Source organism: Haliaeetus albicilla, chromosome 5 (genome assembly GCF_947461875.1).
Source record: "Haliaeetus albicilla chromosome 5, bHalAlb1.1, whole genome shotgun sequence".
Taxonomy (NCBI): Eukaryota; Metazoa; Chordata; class Aves; order Accipitriformes; family Accipitridae; genus Haliaeetus; species Haliaeetus albicilla.
In genome coordinates, this window is record NC_091487.1 from 24,498,079 (window position 1) to 24,517,293 (window position 19,215).

At 41.9% G+C, this 19,215-nt stretch overlaps 1 protein-coding gene across 32 annotated transcripts in view; it reads right to left on the reverse strand.

Annotated features, from left to right (window-relative positions):
- NRXN3 (neurexin 3) overlaps positions 1–19,215 on the reverse strand; it is a 1,027,863-nt gene that overhangs the window by 666,549 nt on the left and 342,099 nt on the right. For all 32 annotated transcript variants that reach the window (XR_011324711.1, XR_011324710.1, XM_069783753.1 and 29 more), the window contains one exon: positions 4,272–4,475. Coding sequence is in view for 30 of the 32 variants with exons in the window: in XM_069783753.1 (XP_069639854.1) it covers positions 4,272–4,475 (204 nt within the window). In the remaining 2 variants the exon portion in view is untranslated. The remainder of the gene's footprint in view (positions 1–4,271; positions 4,476–19,215) is intronic.

Sequence of the window (19,215 nt, forward strand, 5' to 3'; positions counted from 1 at the left end):
GCGGTATCCTAGGAAAAGATAGGTGAGAGGGATGATTATACTTCTTTACAAGAGAACTGACTCAGATTAACAGGAGGAAGGAAGTATTTATTCTAGTCACCAGTGACCTGAAGATAAGCCAGTCCAGGAAGAAAAAAACCCTGGAATATTCTTTAATAAAAGTCAGTGACACTATAACCCTCCCACGCATCAATGGGAGGAAAAGTGTGAGGGTGGATCTCCCTATCAGACCAGCCATTTCTTTCCCTTTCTGTACATCTTCTCAGCACCAGAAATTATTCCCAAGCATGTTCCAAGTCATGATTTGCTTAGTTTCAATCTCTCTCCCCTTCCACTCTAGACCCATTTCTTCAGAGTCCTTCTCAACAGAAGTGAGATCTGTATCACATTTGGACTTCCAATCTTCACACAACAAACACTCAAACTACTGTGAGACATGCTGTCAACATGCAGATTGCAGTGCCTCGGGCACCCACACGGGAAAAGTCTGAAACAACTTCCTTGCCCCTCTTTCTTAGAGAATTATTCATCACTGCTCCTCCTTTCCCTCCCACCTTCTGCAGCAAGCACCCAGCCGCCCATGCCCACCCATGTCTGCTGTACGATGTAGCTATCCCCTGTTTGGTTTGGACACTGAGTGCTGAGGAGGTGAGTGGGATATGCCAGCCCCTGCAGGCTGCTCTGTACGCTCTGTTCTCAGGGCTGTTTGCTGTGCGGGCCGCAGGCTTCAGGCCTTTGAAGGGTTGAATACCATCTTTTGATTTACCATGGCTGATGGGGTATGGGAAAGCTTTACAACTGAAATACACAGAAGAGTTAAGGAAAAAAAAAAAAAAAATAAAAAAAGAAAAGAAAAAACAATATAGGAAAGACCTTAATAACCACACAAATGATAATAAGTAATTAAATGGAATAGATCAAAGAGAGAAGGGACAGCTCTTAGTAATAGTATTAAATGACTTATAAGAAAATCACAATTAAATAACTTACCACTCAAAACAGTCTTTGTTTATACGCATCTGTCATAGGTTAGGCACTCGGGGGTGTGCTGACTCATAGCTAGTCAGCACTGAGCATACTCAGGTCTTCAGAGGTGGTGCTGATGACTGTTTCTCACTGGTAAGGGGATTTTGGCAGGGTCAGATAATGAAGATTTGGTTCTTGTTTGTGACATTTTGGCTATGAAAGTCTCCTTAAAGAGTTAGATGTGACTTACAGTAAACAACTGAAAATGAATGGCTCTGGTAAAGTCATTCCTCCTCAAATTCTGCTTCTTCAACAGCAAGGTAAGTTTGCCATTTTGATAGAAGGAAAGTCCTGCTTCAAGGAATATATCTGACAGCTTTATAAATCTGAACAGAAGAGAGGTGAAGCTCAATCTAGGTTCCAACAGTCTAAACTACCCTTCTCTTTAGCTGGGCATAGAGGAAGAGTGCTGACAGGTTTCCACTGATGCAGCCTGTAGTCACTTTTGGGGGAAGACTCACCCTCACAAAAGTTTCTAGCTAAAAAGCTGGCAAATCTGGCATACGCATTGCTTCAGTCCCTGCAACTACACAAAAATAGCCTTCAGTTAACACAGTGTTTGGTTTATAGATTTTGTCCCTGTATTAAGCCATCAATGACATATCTCTTTCTAAACATGTGTGGACCATATGTCAATTCTTTTGACATAGCCATGTCTTTTAGATGCCAGATAGTAAGAGTTGAACAGTCCACCTCTAGGCTAGGTGATGGCACAACAGACCCCAGTGAGTGTTAAAAGTGACCAATGCCAGTATTGGGAAAATATTGTCTGCCAGCATGATATAAGGAAAACTGGAAAGACTATGCTGTAAAAAATTCTAAGTATATTCAGGGTAATCTAAATATAGCCTCCTTGTATTCACATAGGGTCTAAGTCTAGGAGGCCTTGAACACCCAAAAGGAGCAACTCCCCCTATTCTCATTGATTTTAAAGGAAGATGAAGATATAACAAAATCAAACAAGTAGTACCTTTCTCAGAAGAAAAAGTGATAATTTTTGATGAAGTCTGACAGTTTTCATGCTGTAGTACTTTTCATGTGGGAGTATCAAAGGCGACAGAAGCAGCACTTACTAAAATACTACCACATCTCTGGCAGGTTGCAAAGTATTCTCTCTTCAACAAAGAGAGGAACTAAGGCATGCAAGGTAAAAGAACTGGCTCTGGGTTACAAGGTGGTAGTGAAGAGCTAAGCAGATACTCAGCTGCCCCACCACTTCGCCAACAGAAGCATGCCACTGCCAATCTTCCAGTGATTAAGTTATCCTCTAAGAAAAAAATGGCTAGCAATAATTGCCAAGAAAGGAAACAGTGGGGGAAAAAAAAAAAAATCTCATTTTGCCAGATTATTAGCACCAACTGTATTAGATCAGAAGAAAATGCAGACACACACATACATATATATATACGCACTGGAGTTTTGTGAAAGATTCTCTTTGCACATGTAAGAATGGTCAACAGCAATTCTTTTGAGCTGTTCTCCAGAGAAACTCTGCAAATCTTTGAAATTTTCCTTCACTGTAAGTCAATATAGGTAGAGATGGCTATCATCAGAGTGCTGTTTCTCTTTATTTGAGAAATTACTGTCATAGCTGAAGTTGATCTATTCCCTCTGTCCTCTAGGCCAGTCTGGACAGCACAGCAACTGCTCCTATGCTAGCCAGACACTCAATAGTGGTTTACACTTCTTCAGTCAAGCTAAGCAGAGCATATACGTATTCCAAACAGGAACTCTATAAGACTGCATTTTCTTTTTTTCTTTTTTTTTCTTTAATAAAAAGCAAGGGTTTCTATAGCCCTTTAGATGGAGACTCTTTGCTTTTAAGAGATATGAACTTGTTTAAATCTATCTTCTTCTCTTCACTTTCCTATTCCAAAAGCTGATATTAGGGTCTGACTTGCACTTTCAAAGCCAAAAAGACACTAGAAGCAATTTAAAAAAAAACGAGCTAGTTCCAAAAGACAACTGCTGTACAACATATTGCCCAGGTGAGGATGAGGAACCCTAAAATCACCACTCAAGCTCACCTGTGGTGGAGCAAGACCTTGATAAACTTACCATATCTAGCTAGGACAGGAGTTAAAAACCAAGAACCATTATACAGGTATGGGTGTATTATACTTTTTTTGCCCTCTACAGACATGGTTTGCTCCTGATATCACCAGAGTAGGGCTTTGAAGATGCTGATGCTGTTAGCTCAAAAAATGCGAAACCTTGTCCCAGTGGGGCTTAGAATTTTGAAAGCTGACAAAAGCTTTCACAGACCATGCACACATCTTCACATAGAGTACCCTACATATTAAAAGAGGTTTAACATTTCGCACTATCATGATAGTTCTGCCTCTTTGACTCAGAATCTCTTCTTAGTTATATTTCTGGATTCAAATGAAGCAACAAGTTGCATCACTGAAAAGTGAAAGAAAGCTTCAACTCATTTATTTACATTCTTTAAAAAGGCTATTTGTCATTCACTACAATACTTAAAGACTGGCAAGAAAATGGATTGAGGCTAATCTAATAGCACATTCATTCTCAAATTTTTTTTATTGTTGTTATTGTTGGACTTGTTTCTAATTGTCTTTTTTATTATTTTCTGGGAAAATGTAACTCTAAGGAGACAGAACACAACCCTTTGGGATGGGGGGATGCACTTTTATTATTGTTGCCTTCATTTTAATAAAGACACAATAAAAAAAAATCAGGCTTTTTTACTAGATATAAAAAGCCCTGAAGGCTGAAACAGATAGCAATTGGAAAAATAGAAATAATTAGCAAATTAGTAAAACAGACCAAGTTGTATCAAACGCTGCCAAATTCTGCAAAGGGCATGGGATTCACAGGACTTCTGCTTGCCACTATATCCATTTTGCTTCCCTCCCATGTTTGCCTTTGACTGTTTTGAGTGATGCTGGATGAATGAGGGATGTAACTGATCAAAAGATGGACCAAGCAGCATGTCTCACACAGAGCTCACCAGTCCCAGATCAAGAAAGGAAACTTAAAAACTTAAAGACTTAAAAACCAACACTGTCCATAACAAAGAACTGACAGCAAATCTTCATGCAGCAATGCAGAAGAGAATTTCTCTCTGCAAGAGAATATCATTACGAAGGTCTTGGCAGTTATTTTAGAAATCAATCCAATCCAGTCAAACCAACAGAAATTAAACAAAATTATTAAAAAAAACCACTAATCACAAGCCCAAACTAATAGTGAAGGGGCAGTGGAAGGTTTTTATACGATACCTAAATTGACCATAAGTTTGACACGGCCTCCATCCAGCTCCAGCCGCAGAGTGTCAGCAGAGTCTCGTGAGGTGGTTGCCATCAACAGCCCATAAGCACGCTGGGACATGAAACGGAAGGACACGTCTTCTGCTTCTGTATGCATGACCATAGGCATGATGATCTTCATGTACATGCTGCCATCATAGCTCAAGATAGAGGCCTCTGTAAGGAATCAGCAAAAAAAAAGAAGTTACGCTTCTGTGCGATCTTCATTCCTGAAGAACCCTAACATCTATCACAGAGCACTGTGTTTCCAGAAACCATACCACTCACCACAGAAAGATATGTAACTGGGGAAAAACACAGCAACTGTTTAACTGCATCCAGCAACCCTATGTGGCAAGTATGGGCAGTAAACATAAAGATATGGTAATCACCACAACTGGAGGCAGCAGCACCCATGGAGACACAATCCCGAAGGACAAGTGTGTTAGCACAGGGCCATCTTGTGATAATGAACTGGCAAAGCCTCCATTTTTCACATCTTCCAGAAAATGCAATCTCTTCCCTTAGCCCAGCCTTCCCTAGCACTAGCTGTAATGACTACTTTAAATAATGTCTACAACACTTCTACCAGAGCATTTAGTCTTGCCTTTGAAGGCTCAAAGTTCCTATTTCTGGTACTCTTAAGAGCCGTTGCTTATTTAGAGAGGAATTTCAGTCCATTGCTAGCACTTCAAAGAAAAACAACAACTGTATGAAGCAAGTTTCCTAACAGGTCTTTTCTCCATCAGATTTGTGCTGGTTTGTGATTTTATATTTTTCCCCTCCTTACTAACCACTAATGTTAGTAGAGCTCTGCTGACACAACCAATGCCACTGCAATGCAAATGAAGAATGAAACAAACCAAACTCCATTCCAAGTTAAAGTGTCATTCAAACACAGGAAAAGTCAGGAGATGGAGGCACAATGACAGCCAGGAGCAGGAAAAGGAAAAAACAGTAAGGAGAGAAATTCTATTTTTCTATCATCTCTGAGGATGTCAAAGAAAATGGGAAGTTCGGCTGAGGAAAGGAGTTGTAGTCCTTAACATTCTCTATTTGTTCAGGGTCTTGCCTCCAGAAACTGATACTCTTCTCTAAGGGGTTAGCATTAAAGTCTTGTGATAGAACTGCAGCACCCACTATAGCATGGCAATCATTGTTTCAGTCCGGCAATATGCTCCAAAGCATTTTTATCCACAAAATTTACAAATCTACATAAATATATTAATGTATGAATCAGAGCGTCTCTTCTCCCCACAGCCAACCCCTACCAAAGGCAGAGCTGTAGAGATTGCTCCATGTAGGACTTCTACCAGAAAGCTACATATAAGAATCCCAGAGGCTGAAAAAAAAGACCAGTTCAGCCCCCTAGGCACATGGAAGGATTGCTCCATAAAGCATTCTTACCAGTGCCTCATCCAGTTTAGCTAGTTTTCTCAAATGGTTGGGATTCTCACCAGGCACCCCAGACACAGCCCAGAAAGCTAGCACCCCATCTAATATAACCAACTGCAACAACATGTATTTGGAATCTAGATGTTCTCCTTATGTTTCACCCCTTTGTCCCATATTTTCCAGCCAGGCCACTGATGCTGACAGGAGCGGAACTTCTAGAGAGAAACAGCAAGCTTGGCAGAGCCAATCCTTACATCCTTTCAATGCCTAAATGTTAGATGCTAGAGTAGGGTAGATGGACAGGAAACAGGAACAGCCATATGTCCATACTGGAAAGGTCCCATGGCTGGCTCCACGATGGCCAGTAACAGAACTGCAGTGTGTAATAAATGGTCAGAGGTGATAAACAGGGATATAAGTATCAAGCTGATACAGTGACAGAGGAGACATGTATATGGTTACAAAACGTTTGGTGGGGATCACTGTGGTTGTGCTGGTGCAGCGACCTACTGCACTAACAGCTGGTATGCAGCACCTCTCTGGTCATGGGACATATAAGCCCATTAAGAAGAAAACATTTCTGGGAGCACCATCAAAATAAGATGGCTGTGAACAGCATCATCCTTATTCACCCGTCTTCTTAGCTGCACTCCGCATATACTGTCATGGTCCGTACACACAAAGCTCTCTACATGCAACACCCACTCAGCCATACATACACCTTCTGGGTACCGGCTGTCAGTGCTGCCCTAGGGACTCACATCTTCGCTTGGCCAAGAAGCAGAGAAAGAAAGCAAGCTGCTTTTTCAAGGTGGGGGAATGGTTTCTTCTATTCAAAGCGCAATTCTCTTCCCCCTCACGTCTGCACCTCTTACTTGCCACCCACAGCTGCAAGCTAGAACTAAATGTACTGTATATTATACATACACTCAAAGGCAATGCGTATGTACACACAAACCCTCCTTGCTCTCTTTCCTCTCTCTCTCTGCGAATTGTATTAGAAAATGCAGTGAAGCATGAAATGGCTCTTTTGACGCCTTCAGCTCAGATGTGCCTTGCATGAAACAGTTGCTTGCCGTAGCGCCTGAATAGCTGCAAGAAGGGGGCTGGAGGATATCAGGACTACGAGTGAGAGTAGCTGACACAAGTGCCCCAGCTTGCTGCTTCATTCTTCACAGCGCCATGCGTTAGGTGCTTTAGAAACATGAGCTTTCTGCAGACACCAGAAGACAACAAACCAAAAGTGTGGTAATAATGAGTCTCTTCCCTTCAAAAAGAATTCCTGTCCTTTAGCTCCACTGATCCAATTGCCAGAAAGTTACTGTCCTTAGAAAGAAATCCCAACCATTATTCCACTTACGTAAGACAGACCTGAAGAACACCCAGAATTGCTGAAGATGGCACAAAAGTCTAGAGACTGTTTCAACTGACATCCCACAGTAGCCTAAATCAGGTATTACTGTCCCTTCTCTGGCCAGTCTGCTACAAACAGGGAGCAATGAATCCTTGTTACAAATAAGCAAATAAAATTAAATAGCCTGAAATAGCTGAAAGCCTCCACACAACCATAGGAGATGATGAGTTTCTGTTCTTGTGGGTGCCCTGTGCTGTCCTCAGCCTGGCCTAGCTTAGACCACCTATGCACTTGACATCTTTTAAAAATAAAGAGATTTCATTCTCACCTTGCAAGTCTTCACTATCTGGAGTATCTGGGAGCTTTTTCAGCACATCTCCTCGCAAGCAGACCATTCCCTGCAGCTACAAGAATACCCCTTCAGAGGAGGGTATTGCCTAGTAGCAGTCATACAAATAAAACCTATCTCCTTGTCCTGACAGTCCCCAAAACTCGAGGAAAGCATGTTACAGCTGAGCAACACATACAGCAAATCTGCTCAGGGTTGAATGTAACCTGGCAGCAACTAGGTGACCTCAGCCTCCTAGGCACATGCGCTGGCAACTTCTGCCTGAATACAGGCAGCCATTTGATTGCCCTCGGCCATCTGCAGCAATGGGACTGTAATGCTTTTGTTCAGCACCATAAATACAGGCATCAGCACAGTTATCCAAGTTGAAAATGCATGCACATTCCTTCCACCCTTCTACTTTTAGGGTAGCTATTATACTTGGATGTCTCACAGACACATGCATAGGAGCAGTGGGTGAAACCATGTTTGTTTCAGAGACCCACAGATTTGTACAGACAAAAAGATCCAGAGTGGCATTTATTTGTGATCCCAAAGCCAGAAGCTTCATTGCAATTAGCTTGGAGATGGGAAGAGGAAGAAACCGGGTGCTGATTCAAAACCACCCTGACATACTGCCAGAGATCTGTGAAAATCAATATGTTATTAGGAGCGATTAGGTTCCCAGTCTTGTGCTCTGAGACCCTGCCAGCTTTAATTTTACACTTAGCATCCAAAGGAGCAATTCACTGCTGCTTCCCCAGAAGGCTCTGCACAAACCTCCTGGGGAGATGGCAACAGGCATATTCTTAGAATACAGACAGAAAAATATTCAAGACCTCTTCATGCTCCTTCTCCTGCTTTCTAACCTTTCTCTTGTATTAATCTCCATTCTTTGCCTCTTTCCTTTCTTCTCCTTTTTAGTTTTTTCTGTAGTCTCCTGTTCTTCCCTGTGGTCTCTTTCCCCTGCCTCCCAGACTACAATATAACTTTTTTCCTGAATTTTCCAGGAAGATGACAGTGCAAAAACAAGGAAAAAATATACTCCTTTCGCAAAAAGTTTAGCTGAAGTCACCAATGACAGCAGTTCGGGGCATACAACATATTCCCCCAGCTACATTTGCAAGAGTCAGCTATCGCCACCCGCTCCCACCAAACAGAGCTTCCAGAAACAAGCGTCACCAACTGGAGAGGCACGAGACGCCTGGCAAGGAGCAACTGTGGAAAACAGGTTTGCTGGTTCAAAACTACGGGGAAATAGACACCAAACGTTTCCACCTTCTCACAAAAATTCAAATATCCTTAAAGAAAAAGTGCCAAAGCTTTGTATCCACAAACCAGACAAAACTTTCCTGTAGGCCTTACACAGCACACCTCTTTCCCTCCCATATCCACTAGCAGACACACGGCCACAAATAAAAACAGCCTTGATTTTCTAAAAAAGAAAATTACACTTAAAACAAAAAACCCAAACAAACAAACAAACAAATCAGAACTGAAAAAAAGGCCTAAAAAAAAGAAAAAGGAATCCTCATTCTTGTCCAAGTGGATTCCATACAGATGAATTTCAACAATGTGACAGAAGTCTGTCACATAATTTGGGGAGCCTGAATGTAATCACTCAGACTGAAATCTGACTAGTACCCAGGAGATAATGCTCCTTTTTTGGTGGAAAAAATGTCATGGGAACAGAACATGAAACGTCAAGTGCTCCCAAGAGCTTACGACCTTGCACATCATCCAGCAAGATGGGAGCCAGGAGCTGTGGGGCTCCCAGGGCCGGGCCTTGCTGCCCCGGGGCTGTCCCACACACCCAAGGAGGCCATGACAGACCTTCAGATGGTGGCCGGGTCCAACCAACAGCCCAGGAAACATCATGGAGATGAGGCAGGCCAGGGGTCAGGCCGGGAAGTCAATCCGCAAGCCAGGGCTAAGATCAGGTGCCACGACTGCCAGGCAGGGTCACGGTGACAGGGATGGGACATGGGCCTGGCTCAGCAGGGCCCATGGCCAGGCAGGGCTGTGGCATTGCTGGGGCAGGGGCTGATGGCCCCAGGGGGCTGACGTGGGCTCCTGGGCTGTGGGCAGGCAGGGGAAGCCCCAGGGGGCTGACATGGGGTCCCAGGCCATGGGCAGGCTGGGGGAGCCCTGGGGGCCAGGCAAGGCCTGTCGGTGCCCTGCGGGCCTTGGTGGTGTGCAGCCACAATACTGTGCTCTGGCACTGCTCCTTGCTGACCCAGAAGAAAAGTCCATGTTTACTAAATGCAGTATGACACCTTTTGCAGCAAATTGGATTTTCCCTGGATGTCTCCCATCTAGGTGCCACTGGACCTCACCTGTAAATGTAATTCACTAGCGCTGAGAGGGACAACGACAGAAAACACAAAACCATCTTTCAATACCCGCCTAAAAAAGACCATTGTATTAAAATAAGAATGGGCTTTATTAGTCTAGCAAAATACCCTGCAATTAATATCACTAATCATCCACTGATAGGTTTATTGTGCTAGGAAAAACAAAGCTATTCCACTTTAAATATTTCAGCCTGACAAGATGTCAACAGCACTGGAAACTCATGAAGATAAAACAGTTAAAATCTTGGACACGTATAACCACAGAAACGTAAAGAACCTGGACTGGTTTTGCTGGTTTTGACAGTGCTTATTCTCCATCACAGACAAAAGTATTTTTGCAACATCAATCCTAATTTTGATTTGCTTCAAATTAAGATGACGCCTGCCTTCCCTACTTCCAGTGGGTATACAGCTGCTTTACAAAAGGACCTTTGTTTCTGGAAGCTCAGCATACCATTACCCCAGCTCCCTCACTCTGTTCTAGACTAAGTAAACCCCTTTCGTTCAACTTCTCCTAGCTTTTATTTTCTAAAACTTGTCTCTTCTGCTTCTCACCTCCATCTCCTCTCTGATCTGTATACTACTTTCTTAAATTCAAATGCTCCAATTTGAATAGCATACATCAGTTAAGACCAAACGGGCACTAAAAGTGGAATAATTACATAAGACATCTTTATCGGTACAATGTGTACAAAATATTTCCAAATGAGCAGCAAATGACAAAGATAATAGAGCTAGCTTCAAGGCATTCACCACATTTTCAGGGATGCAAAAATAGTGGCGAAGCAGTAATAATAAGTGTCACTTGTAAGGCCGCTGCTATAGACGAAAATTGCTAGCAGATGTTTACATAGGCCAGATAACATCCAGATGAATATTTTTCATGAAACACATTTTTTCAAAACCTTGCAAAATGTATTTAATAACATTATTTAAAACATTGCATCACTTTTAACATACATTGAAGTCTGAAAATAGCCCAGAATTACAGGTTGGTTCATATAAAATAAGAAATTCCTGAAGAACACCTGAAGTGCAAACCACACCTATTTATTTATCTAGAAAGTCAGAACAGAATAAATACCCTATTCACCACTTCCCTTTCCATACCACTGTCTCCTCCCTGTTCCAGTATCTTATGTATTTCCTGTCCCTTTCCTTTGTGGTTTTTCCAAACACAAGCAGAAACATCAAATTACTGCAGAAAAAAATATCACTTAAGTATCCACAAAATGGAAGACATACAAAAATCTAGGCAAAGAAGGCAAACTAAGAGCCCCAAGCAACACATTTATATGAAAGTGCAGGGTTCAGTGCAAGTACTATAACGTCCGTTTTCAGACAAAAAAAAAAATTTAGCTTGATTCATAAAGTTTAGACATTGAAATTACTTTTGTTATGAACAGAAGCATTTCTGAATTTTTTTCAGAACTACACAATTATTTTTTTTCTGAATCCAAAATTAACACCTTGCTTTTCTAGTTCAATATTATAAGGAAGTTATATAATACCAAAATCCGGTAAACTGGTCTTGAGAATTTTCAGCTCAAAGTGGGCAAAATCTCAAGGAACTAGTTAAAACTGTGAAGTTTCCACCATTGTAAGGGAAAATCACATCAGATTTGTTACTGCCTACAACAAAAGCTTCAATAGAGACCTTCTAAATTTTAAACTGACCTAGAAAAGGCATATTAGGATCCAGGATCCCAAATCTCCCTCCATTATAAACCTCACAAGCCTTTGCGCTCTGGATTCTAGTTTTGTTTAACTTCTGTAATGAACCAACTCTCCAGCTCCCAAGGCTAACCTGTGGCTACCCTACGAAGAAGTATGTACCAGCTTCCATCAGCATCAGGCTTAGTATGTGCTTCCTCTCCTCCTGTGGTCACCACACACAAAAGAGGATAAGTTAATTCAGGGGTGTTGTCAGGTGGGGAGTTAAAACAAACAAACAAACAAAACAAAACCCCAGCCTTTAATTCACAATGAAAGGTATTATCTAATAAACTTCGCATCTCTCTTCTTCAGGCTGTAATCATAAAGAACTGGGCGAGGGAGGAGCTGTAAGAGCACTGGGTAGCACAGTAGAAATATTTGCAGACAAAGGAAACCGTAGCTTGTAAATGTTATTGCTAGCCCTGGGAGGTGATGAGCGAGTCTATATTGCCATACTGAAGCTTGGCAGAGACACAAGGGGAACCAAGAAGGAGCACGTGGGCTCTTCAAACTTACTCCAAATGTCACTCTAACATTTACAGAGCTGTTTACAACTATTTGGGAAGAAATCTCTGGCAAGAAGGCTAAGGGTAGAAGAAGAATTGCTCCTCAAAGCCAAGAAGTGGAATAAGGAAGGCATGGGGAAATCTGCTACTAAAATGATAGTCTTGACAGTTTGCATTACATGGGTGATACACCTTAGAAAGTGATGTGACTTCTGTTTCATTCGAACATCTCCGAGTCCTCTCCATGGCACTGTCAAGGTGCATGAAGCATCTGATCACTGTCTTCTCAGTAGTGTTCACTAAGAAAGAGGCATTACAGCGAAGATGGAGTTTGACTCATCTCAGAGGTGTACAGTGAAAAAAAGAGGCAACAGACACAATTTGCAGCAAGGGAAATTCCAGAAAATTATAAGGAAAAAATTACACAACGAGGGTAGCCACACACTTAACAGAAACACTGAAGAAACTCCACCCCTGGAAATTTTCAAAATTCAGCTGGATAATGCCCTTAACAACCCACTCTGCTTTTGAAGTTGGCCCCACTTGGAGCAGGCAGCTGGGACAGAGACTTCCAGAGACCCCTTTCAACCATATTTATTCTATGACAAGTGCCAGAAATCACAAATTTCACTGCATATTGCACTGTTTCACAGACATCACCTTACACCTGCAAGTTGCTACTGATCTGAGATGGAAGAAGTTTTGTCTTGTGAGTTATCACATAACGGGAATCCTGCTTACAGCATGTTGTCAAGACTGAAGAAACAGAAGATTCAAAGCTTTGCTCTCCTACAGGCACTGTATGTCCTTGGGCAAATTCTTTAGCCCCGCTGACTCATCTCAGAACAATTACAGTTAGGAACCAAACATACTGTGACACTACTAAACACATCCGACTTTTGTGCTTTCAGTCCTTTTCTCCCACAAGCCAGGATGTTCTTACTGAACTGGTGTGTCACACACTGCCAACATCTCCCAATGGCTGCTGACTCTCAGGTGACAATTGAAAGGCTTCTAAGGGTGACTGTCAGCAGTAAAATTTGCATTACTTCCCCAAATTTCCAGGAGATGAGGGCTATGCTATAAAATCCACAGATGTGGGAAAGCTACTAAAAAGGCAGTTATCATCAGCCTACCATCTTTGAAAAGCAAGGTTGTAATGTGAACTACATTCATAACCTTGTGTAAAAGCACAACCTCCCCTCAGTTCTGTTTTTTGAATACTGGAAAGAAAAACAGTAACTTATATTGCCTCTGGCTGTTTATTTAAGGAAGGTTCACAGCATGGACCAGACAACCCTCAACTTCCTTTTCCTCCTTTTTCTGATCTGACAGCCCCCAAACCCTGAACTTCCTGAAGTCCTGGAAGAGGTGCTTTAAGAAGACAGGGAGCAGAGGGAAAACATGGGTCTACAAACTGTAGGGTAAACTTGTCCACAAAAATCACAGGTATACCATAGTGTTTTTGAAAAAGCAACAATTCTTCAACCCAGGAAATCTCTGAGTTAGGAGGGGGCTGAAGTGAGAGACTGCAACGCTAAAAATAAGTAGGCAGAGGAGCTGGGTAACTATAACGTAAGGCAAGCAGCTTCATGGAAACGGGAATATCACAAGACTCACAAAGGCTGGCAAATAGGTCATCTTTGGGGGAAGCCCGATACAACAGCGTAGGTAGCAATGAGGAAGGTAACAACAGCATACATGCTGTGGAAAAATACAGGTGTCGTGGTTTAACCCCAGCCAGCAACTAAGCGCCACGCAGCCGCTCACTCACTCCCCCCCCATCCAGTGGGATGGGGGAGAAAATCGGGAAACGAAGTAAAACTCCTGGGTTGAGATAAGAACGATTTAATAGAACAGAAAAGAAGAAACTAATAATGATAATGATAACATTAATAAAATGACAACAGTAGTAATAAAAGGATTGGAATGTACAAATGATGCACAGTGCAATTGCTCACCACCCGCCGACCAACACCCAGCCAGTCCCCGAGAGGCGATTCCCCGCCCCCACTTCCCAGTTCCTAAACTAGATGGGATGTCCCGTGGTATGGAATACACCGTTGGCCAGTTTGGGTCAGGTGCCCTGGCTGTGTCCTGTGCCAACTTCTTGTGCCCTGGCTGGGCATGAGAAGCTGAAAAATCCTTGACTCTAGTCTAAACACTACTGAGCAACAACTGAAAACATCAGTGTTATCAACATTCTTTGCATACTGAACTCAAAACATAGCACTGTACCAGCTACTAGGAAGACAGTTAACTCTATCCCAGCTGAAACCAGGACAACAGGATAACACGTAATCTGGTGTTTCAGACTACAACTTCCAAACTTAAAATATAAGATAAACTAAGCTGAGTTTATAATACTAGGACCTGGGGGAAGGTCCTTTCAGAGCCTTTTGTTCTCCTATCGCAGAGCTGCTGCTTTCCCTAAAAACATCTGCAAAACCACTAATCCCAGGGTGGTGCCTGCCTGAAAGCAATGCTCATTCAGTGCAGCACATACAGGGCAGAAATGATGACACTGATTTCCAGGCATCCCACAGGCTCTGTCCACTCCTAATGAAGTCATCAGCAGAGATGCAATGGCCAGGGCTGCTCACCCAGCTAATTGCAACCACTGTCCAATTATTGTAACCATGATAAAGAGGAAAAGAGAAGCAGAAACTAGTAGTTGGCATGGGATGGCAGTTGATATTGCCAAGATAGTGAAGGCCGAAGCAAAAGCTGCATGTTCAAGCCTGTAAATTTCACTAGCAGATAAAAGAAATTAAATCCTACTTTCAAGTAGTAGGCACTGCCTTTTGAAAACATGGCTGTCCTGCAGACCAAATTCCACTGGTACCTGTAAAGAAATGTGTTTATAAAAAAAGAATTTCAGATAAAAAAGGAAGAAAAAAAGAATTGATGTAGGCAAGTATGGTGCTTCTGTACTAATGATGACCCAAATTACCCAGAATTTCCTTGTTTAGATAATTAAAGGAATGTCCATGAGCTGTCCCTCTCTGACTCCAAACATGACCAAGTACGGTTTCTCTCTTACAAAATCAGTATCTCTTGGTAATGACAGAGTTAGCAATTCATAGTCCAAAATGCTAGTTATAATTACGCAGAATCATACAGTTATTAAACTCCTACAAGCCTATCTCAAATGCCGAAGGCTGTGGTGCAGGATCTTCTAAGTGCATAGACTAGCACTGGGTTTACATACAACAGCAGCCAGCTCAAACCCTCCATCCAAAACTCAAAGATTTATATTCATGGAGAAGAGAGTTCCATTAATCTTTTTCTTCTCTGAGCTCCAGGAGCCTCCAATGATCTTAAAGACAACTGTAAAACATAATAAAACCTACTTCTCGTGGAAGCTGTGAAGGTTTAGTCAGTGTTGACAAATTCTATGAGATACTCCAGTCAAAAGAACTGTAGATGTATAAATTATGACAGCAGCTGTGACCCTAAAACTTTCACATTCACCACTGTGCTGCCCATTTTATTCACTTTGAAGTTCAGGGCAGCAGTCAGAATACAATGAAAGAGTGTCATACTCCAAAAGCAGCAGCCTGATACCACAGTTAAGTAAAGCTGAATCTTCTTCAGCTGCTCCTATCAGTAGACTTACTGAGAGTTCCTGAGGCCTGAGTCTATTCTGATCCAAAACAAGACCAAATCATGAAACCACCAGGTATCTTAGACTGAAAATATTGTTTCTGTGCAGAAGATTTTCAAATCACCTTCTACAGTACCTTTGACTTTTGCTGAAATGCTTGGACCTCTCCTCCTCCTAACAGAAATTGGAAAGCAGTCACATCATCAGCCCATATCAAGACATTTGCATTCACTTATAGAGAAGATGTGGGAATGTACCCATGTCCTGTATTGTTCTCTTTATACTAGACGTAATGGAAAACTCCAAGTTAAAAGACTTTTGATGGTGAATAACCTGCTATTTATCCTGTCTAAAGCACTTCTGCCCACTGTAATGAAGTCCAGAGGGACATTTCCTCTCTAGATTGCTAGGAGCAAACCAGATGCGTTGTATTTTGTTACAACATTTCTGATCCATTACATCAAATTAAGCCAGATTAAATGCAGCCCATCAGGGAGAAGGGTTTCCTCAGACCTGGAAATTGACTCAAACATAAAATTTGGTGTCTGCTTACCAGTGACTGTACCTCCTGCATGACATCACTTTCCATACAACTTCTTCACTTGATGCTAGGCAGCATACCTGCAGAATTAACTGCCTGGGAAGGAACTTTGCAATGAGTGGGCAGGTAATAAAAACTTTCATTTCACTATGGTGTTCTCAGGTTCTCTAGGTTCCTGAACAACCTCTTTACATGCTAAACCTGAAAGTCACACAACTAATGGCAAAGAAGTATTGGTTCCCTCACAGCACCAGTGTTAGCACACGTACTGTTCAGAACAGCAGTAAGGACCATAAAATCAATATCCCTGTCCCAAGGGTGGGGTGAAGAATTCAAACATAAACGACTCATTCCTGAAGACTAGAGTTCAGAAATACCTTAGACAGAGAAAAATGAGAGTTTTCTAGTCTCAACCTAAAGATAGGATTTTCCACATCCTAAAATTGCTGTTTAGAATGACCTGCAGGGCTGCCTGTGCTCTGAGGAAGTCCGTGACAGGGGGAGGAATAAAGCTACCTATCACAAGTATGACATGCTTGCTAACCTGGACAGCAGACAGGAAGTTCAATCTCTAAGAATAGATTCTGAATTCTAATAAAAATTTAGGCGTTTGATAAAAAAGTCAACAGCCACAGCCTTAATACTCTGTACAGTGGAAAGAACAGTTTGCTTTCACCTGAAATGTCTCCCAGACTCTTAAGTGCAGGAGAGATGGAACTAGGAGACTAAATTGCAAAAGCCATCCCATTTAGCTGAGTGGGATCACAGGTAAGGTCAGGACAGTTAATCACTACCTATTTGCTGAAAATTGCCCATAAAGGTAATTCGATGCACAATTCTCTTGCAGCAATTAGCTCTTGTTGATATGAATATAAAATAGGTACCTAGTAAGAGTTAACTCTGTAATGAAAGGAAAGGAATGAATCAGAACAAAGAGAACATTCAAAGATAGAAGCCAAGGTAAGTTTGGGGAATGGTCAGTTGTTCGAATATATGTTTGGAGGACTAGAGAATGCTTTCACATGTATTATTTGGCCAAACCTCTAGTGTATCAGAGAAAGTGAGATCATTAGAACGGAGCCCAACACAATTTAACAAAGCACGGTAAAAGCAGATGGAAGTGTGGCTATCAGATTAACTTTGTATAAAGACTGTGGCAAATCCATCATAAGGTTTTCCAGGCTCTGAGACAGCCTGACTAGAACTGGCCCTACCAGAAAATTGTGTTTACTTCAGAGATGAAAGTTTTTCTCTCCCTTCATTATACAAGCCCAAAAAAGGGGCGGGGGGAGAGAGTCTGACATTTTCTACTCTTTCAAATGGTATTTCTCTATAGTGATAAAAGCCATTAATCATTACCAATGAAAACTTGGGGGGATGTAATTACAACATCTGAAGGCATTCTTTCAGTTTTTCAACAACTTGTTGCTGCAGTGATATCTAACCAGTTCTCTTGGGCTTTCTGCAGTCTACAGCCCCACTGTTTCTGAACCGATAGGAAAGGGATGAGAAAGCCTGGCTGCAACTCAGAAAGGGCAGCCTTTGCCTGCAGGGAGCACCGTTCAGGTGTTGCTCAGGCAAGCAGGGGAAGATAGGAGCAGCCCCACTTACATGCCCCTCACATCTGCCCACATTACAAAGGAGTCACACAACCAAGCACAGGAGATAACAAGCAGTGAAAGCTCTGCAATAAGGACAGAGTGGTGGGAGAAGCCCACAGCTGTTATTTGGGGCTGAAGCATGCTAGTGGAATCTCATGTGAAACTTATATCAAGCCTTTGTGTCCCAGATGGCCCCCGATTTGGAAAATATTCATGACCCCACCCAGAAGCCTTCCCACAAGAGATGCAAAGCTAAATCAAAGCCAATATAAGGAAACGGAAGAACTTATAGTCCAGAGGTTTCTACATTCTGGAGGATCCTGTACAATTTCAGAAATTATTTAGACAAAAATTATTTCATAATGACAGGAACAGTTTGAGCCTGAATGTTACAGCTGCCTATTGGGACACCTTCAGTTTGAAATTAAGTACATTGCAAAAAATAATCTAAAACCAGCTAGCTGTGTACTTCATCTGTCAGATTTTCCCCTCCTACTGTTTGTGGCATCAGAATATGGCATTTCTTTTTTCCTCATCTTTCATAATTTTCTTTCTTCTGTTACTGTGCAAAAGGCCTATACAAACAACAGCAAAACTGGCCAGCTACCTGCACAAGGCAATAAACAGAGCACATTAGGTAATTCCTACCTGTAAAACAGAAATCAAATTTCTTTGTATTTTTCAAACCTGTTCTCCTTCCAATTTCCATCCAACTTGGAAAACAACAAAACAGAATGTGCACAGTGCTGCCAAACACACAATATCATTATCTTCGATGGGAGTTAAGGGGCTGACTTTGCCTTAACAGCAATTTTAACAGGTCAGAACAACATTATGCATGATATTAAAGCAACAAGGGTTGTATCTCACCACATTGCACCCTTTCTCCTGTGAAACACATGGTTACGCCTGCAGCCACTTGGTATTCCAGAGCATATCGCTTCTACTTTACACAGCATAAACACTCCTCCTGTGTCAGCTAGACTGAATACCACCTCCACAAAGAGAGGAACACAACAGAAAAACATAACCAAAGGAAGACAGGCAAAGCTCTCACTTGCCCAAACAGAAAGCCAAGTTCTGAGCGAGTAAGAATATGACAGCTACGGGGTTTGATCAACAGTACCAGTAACGAGGCAAAGTGAAATCTGTGTGCTACGCACCAGGCAGGTGCCATTTTACTATAAAAATCTTATAAAATGCAAATCTTTTTTCCACAATGTCTCAGTCATTGTGGCTCAGCTTTGGTTTGGAGGTACTGTACTTTGAGAGGAAGAACAGCCTTTGAAGCTTGTTCAGTCCTTAGCTTCTCAGATGCAACAGGAGTACTTTTAAACTGATGCTGAGCAAAAACCAATCGCTTACTTCTAAGCCCTGAATTCACAAAAATACCTGCATGTAATGTTCATTGAGAGTTTCATGAGATAAAGTTTAAAGGATCAATCTAAACATTCCCAGGATGCAGTTACATTTTTTATTTTGAACCAAGAAAGGGGAACTACTAACTGATTTCCC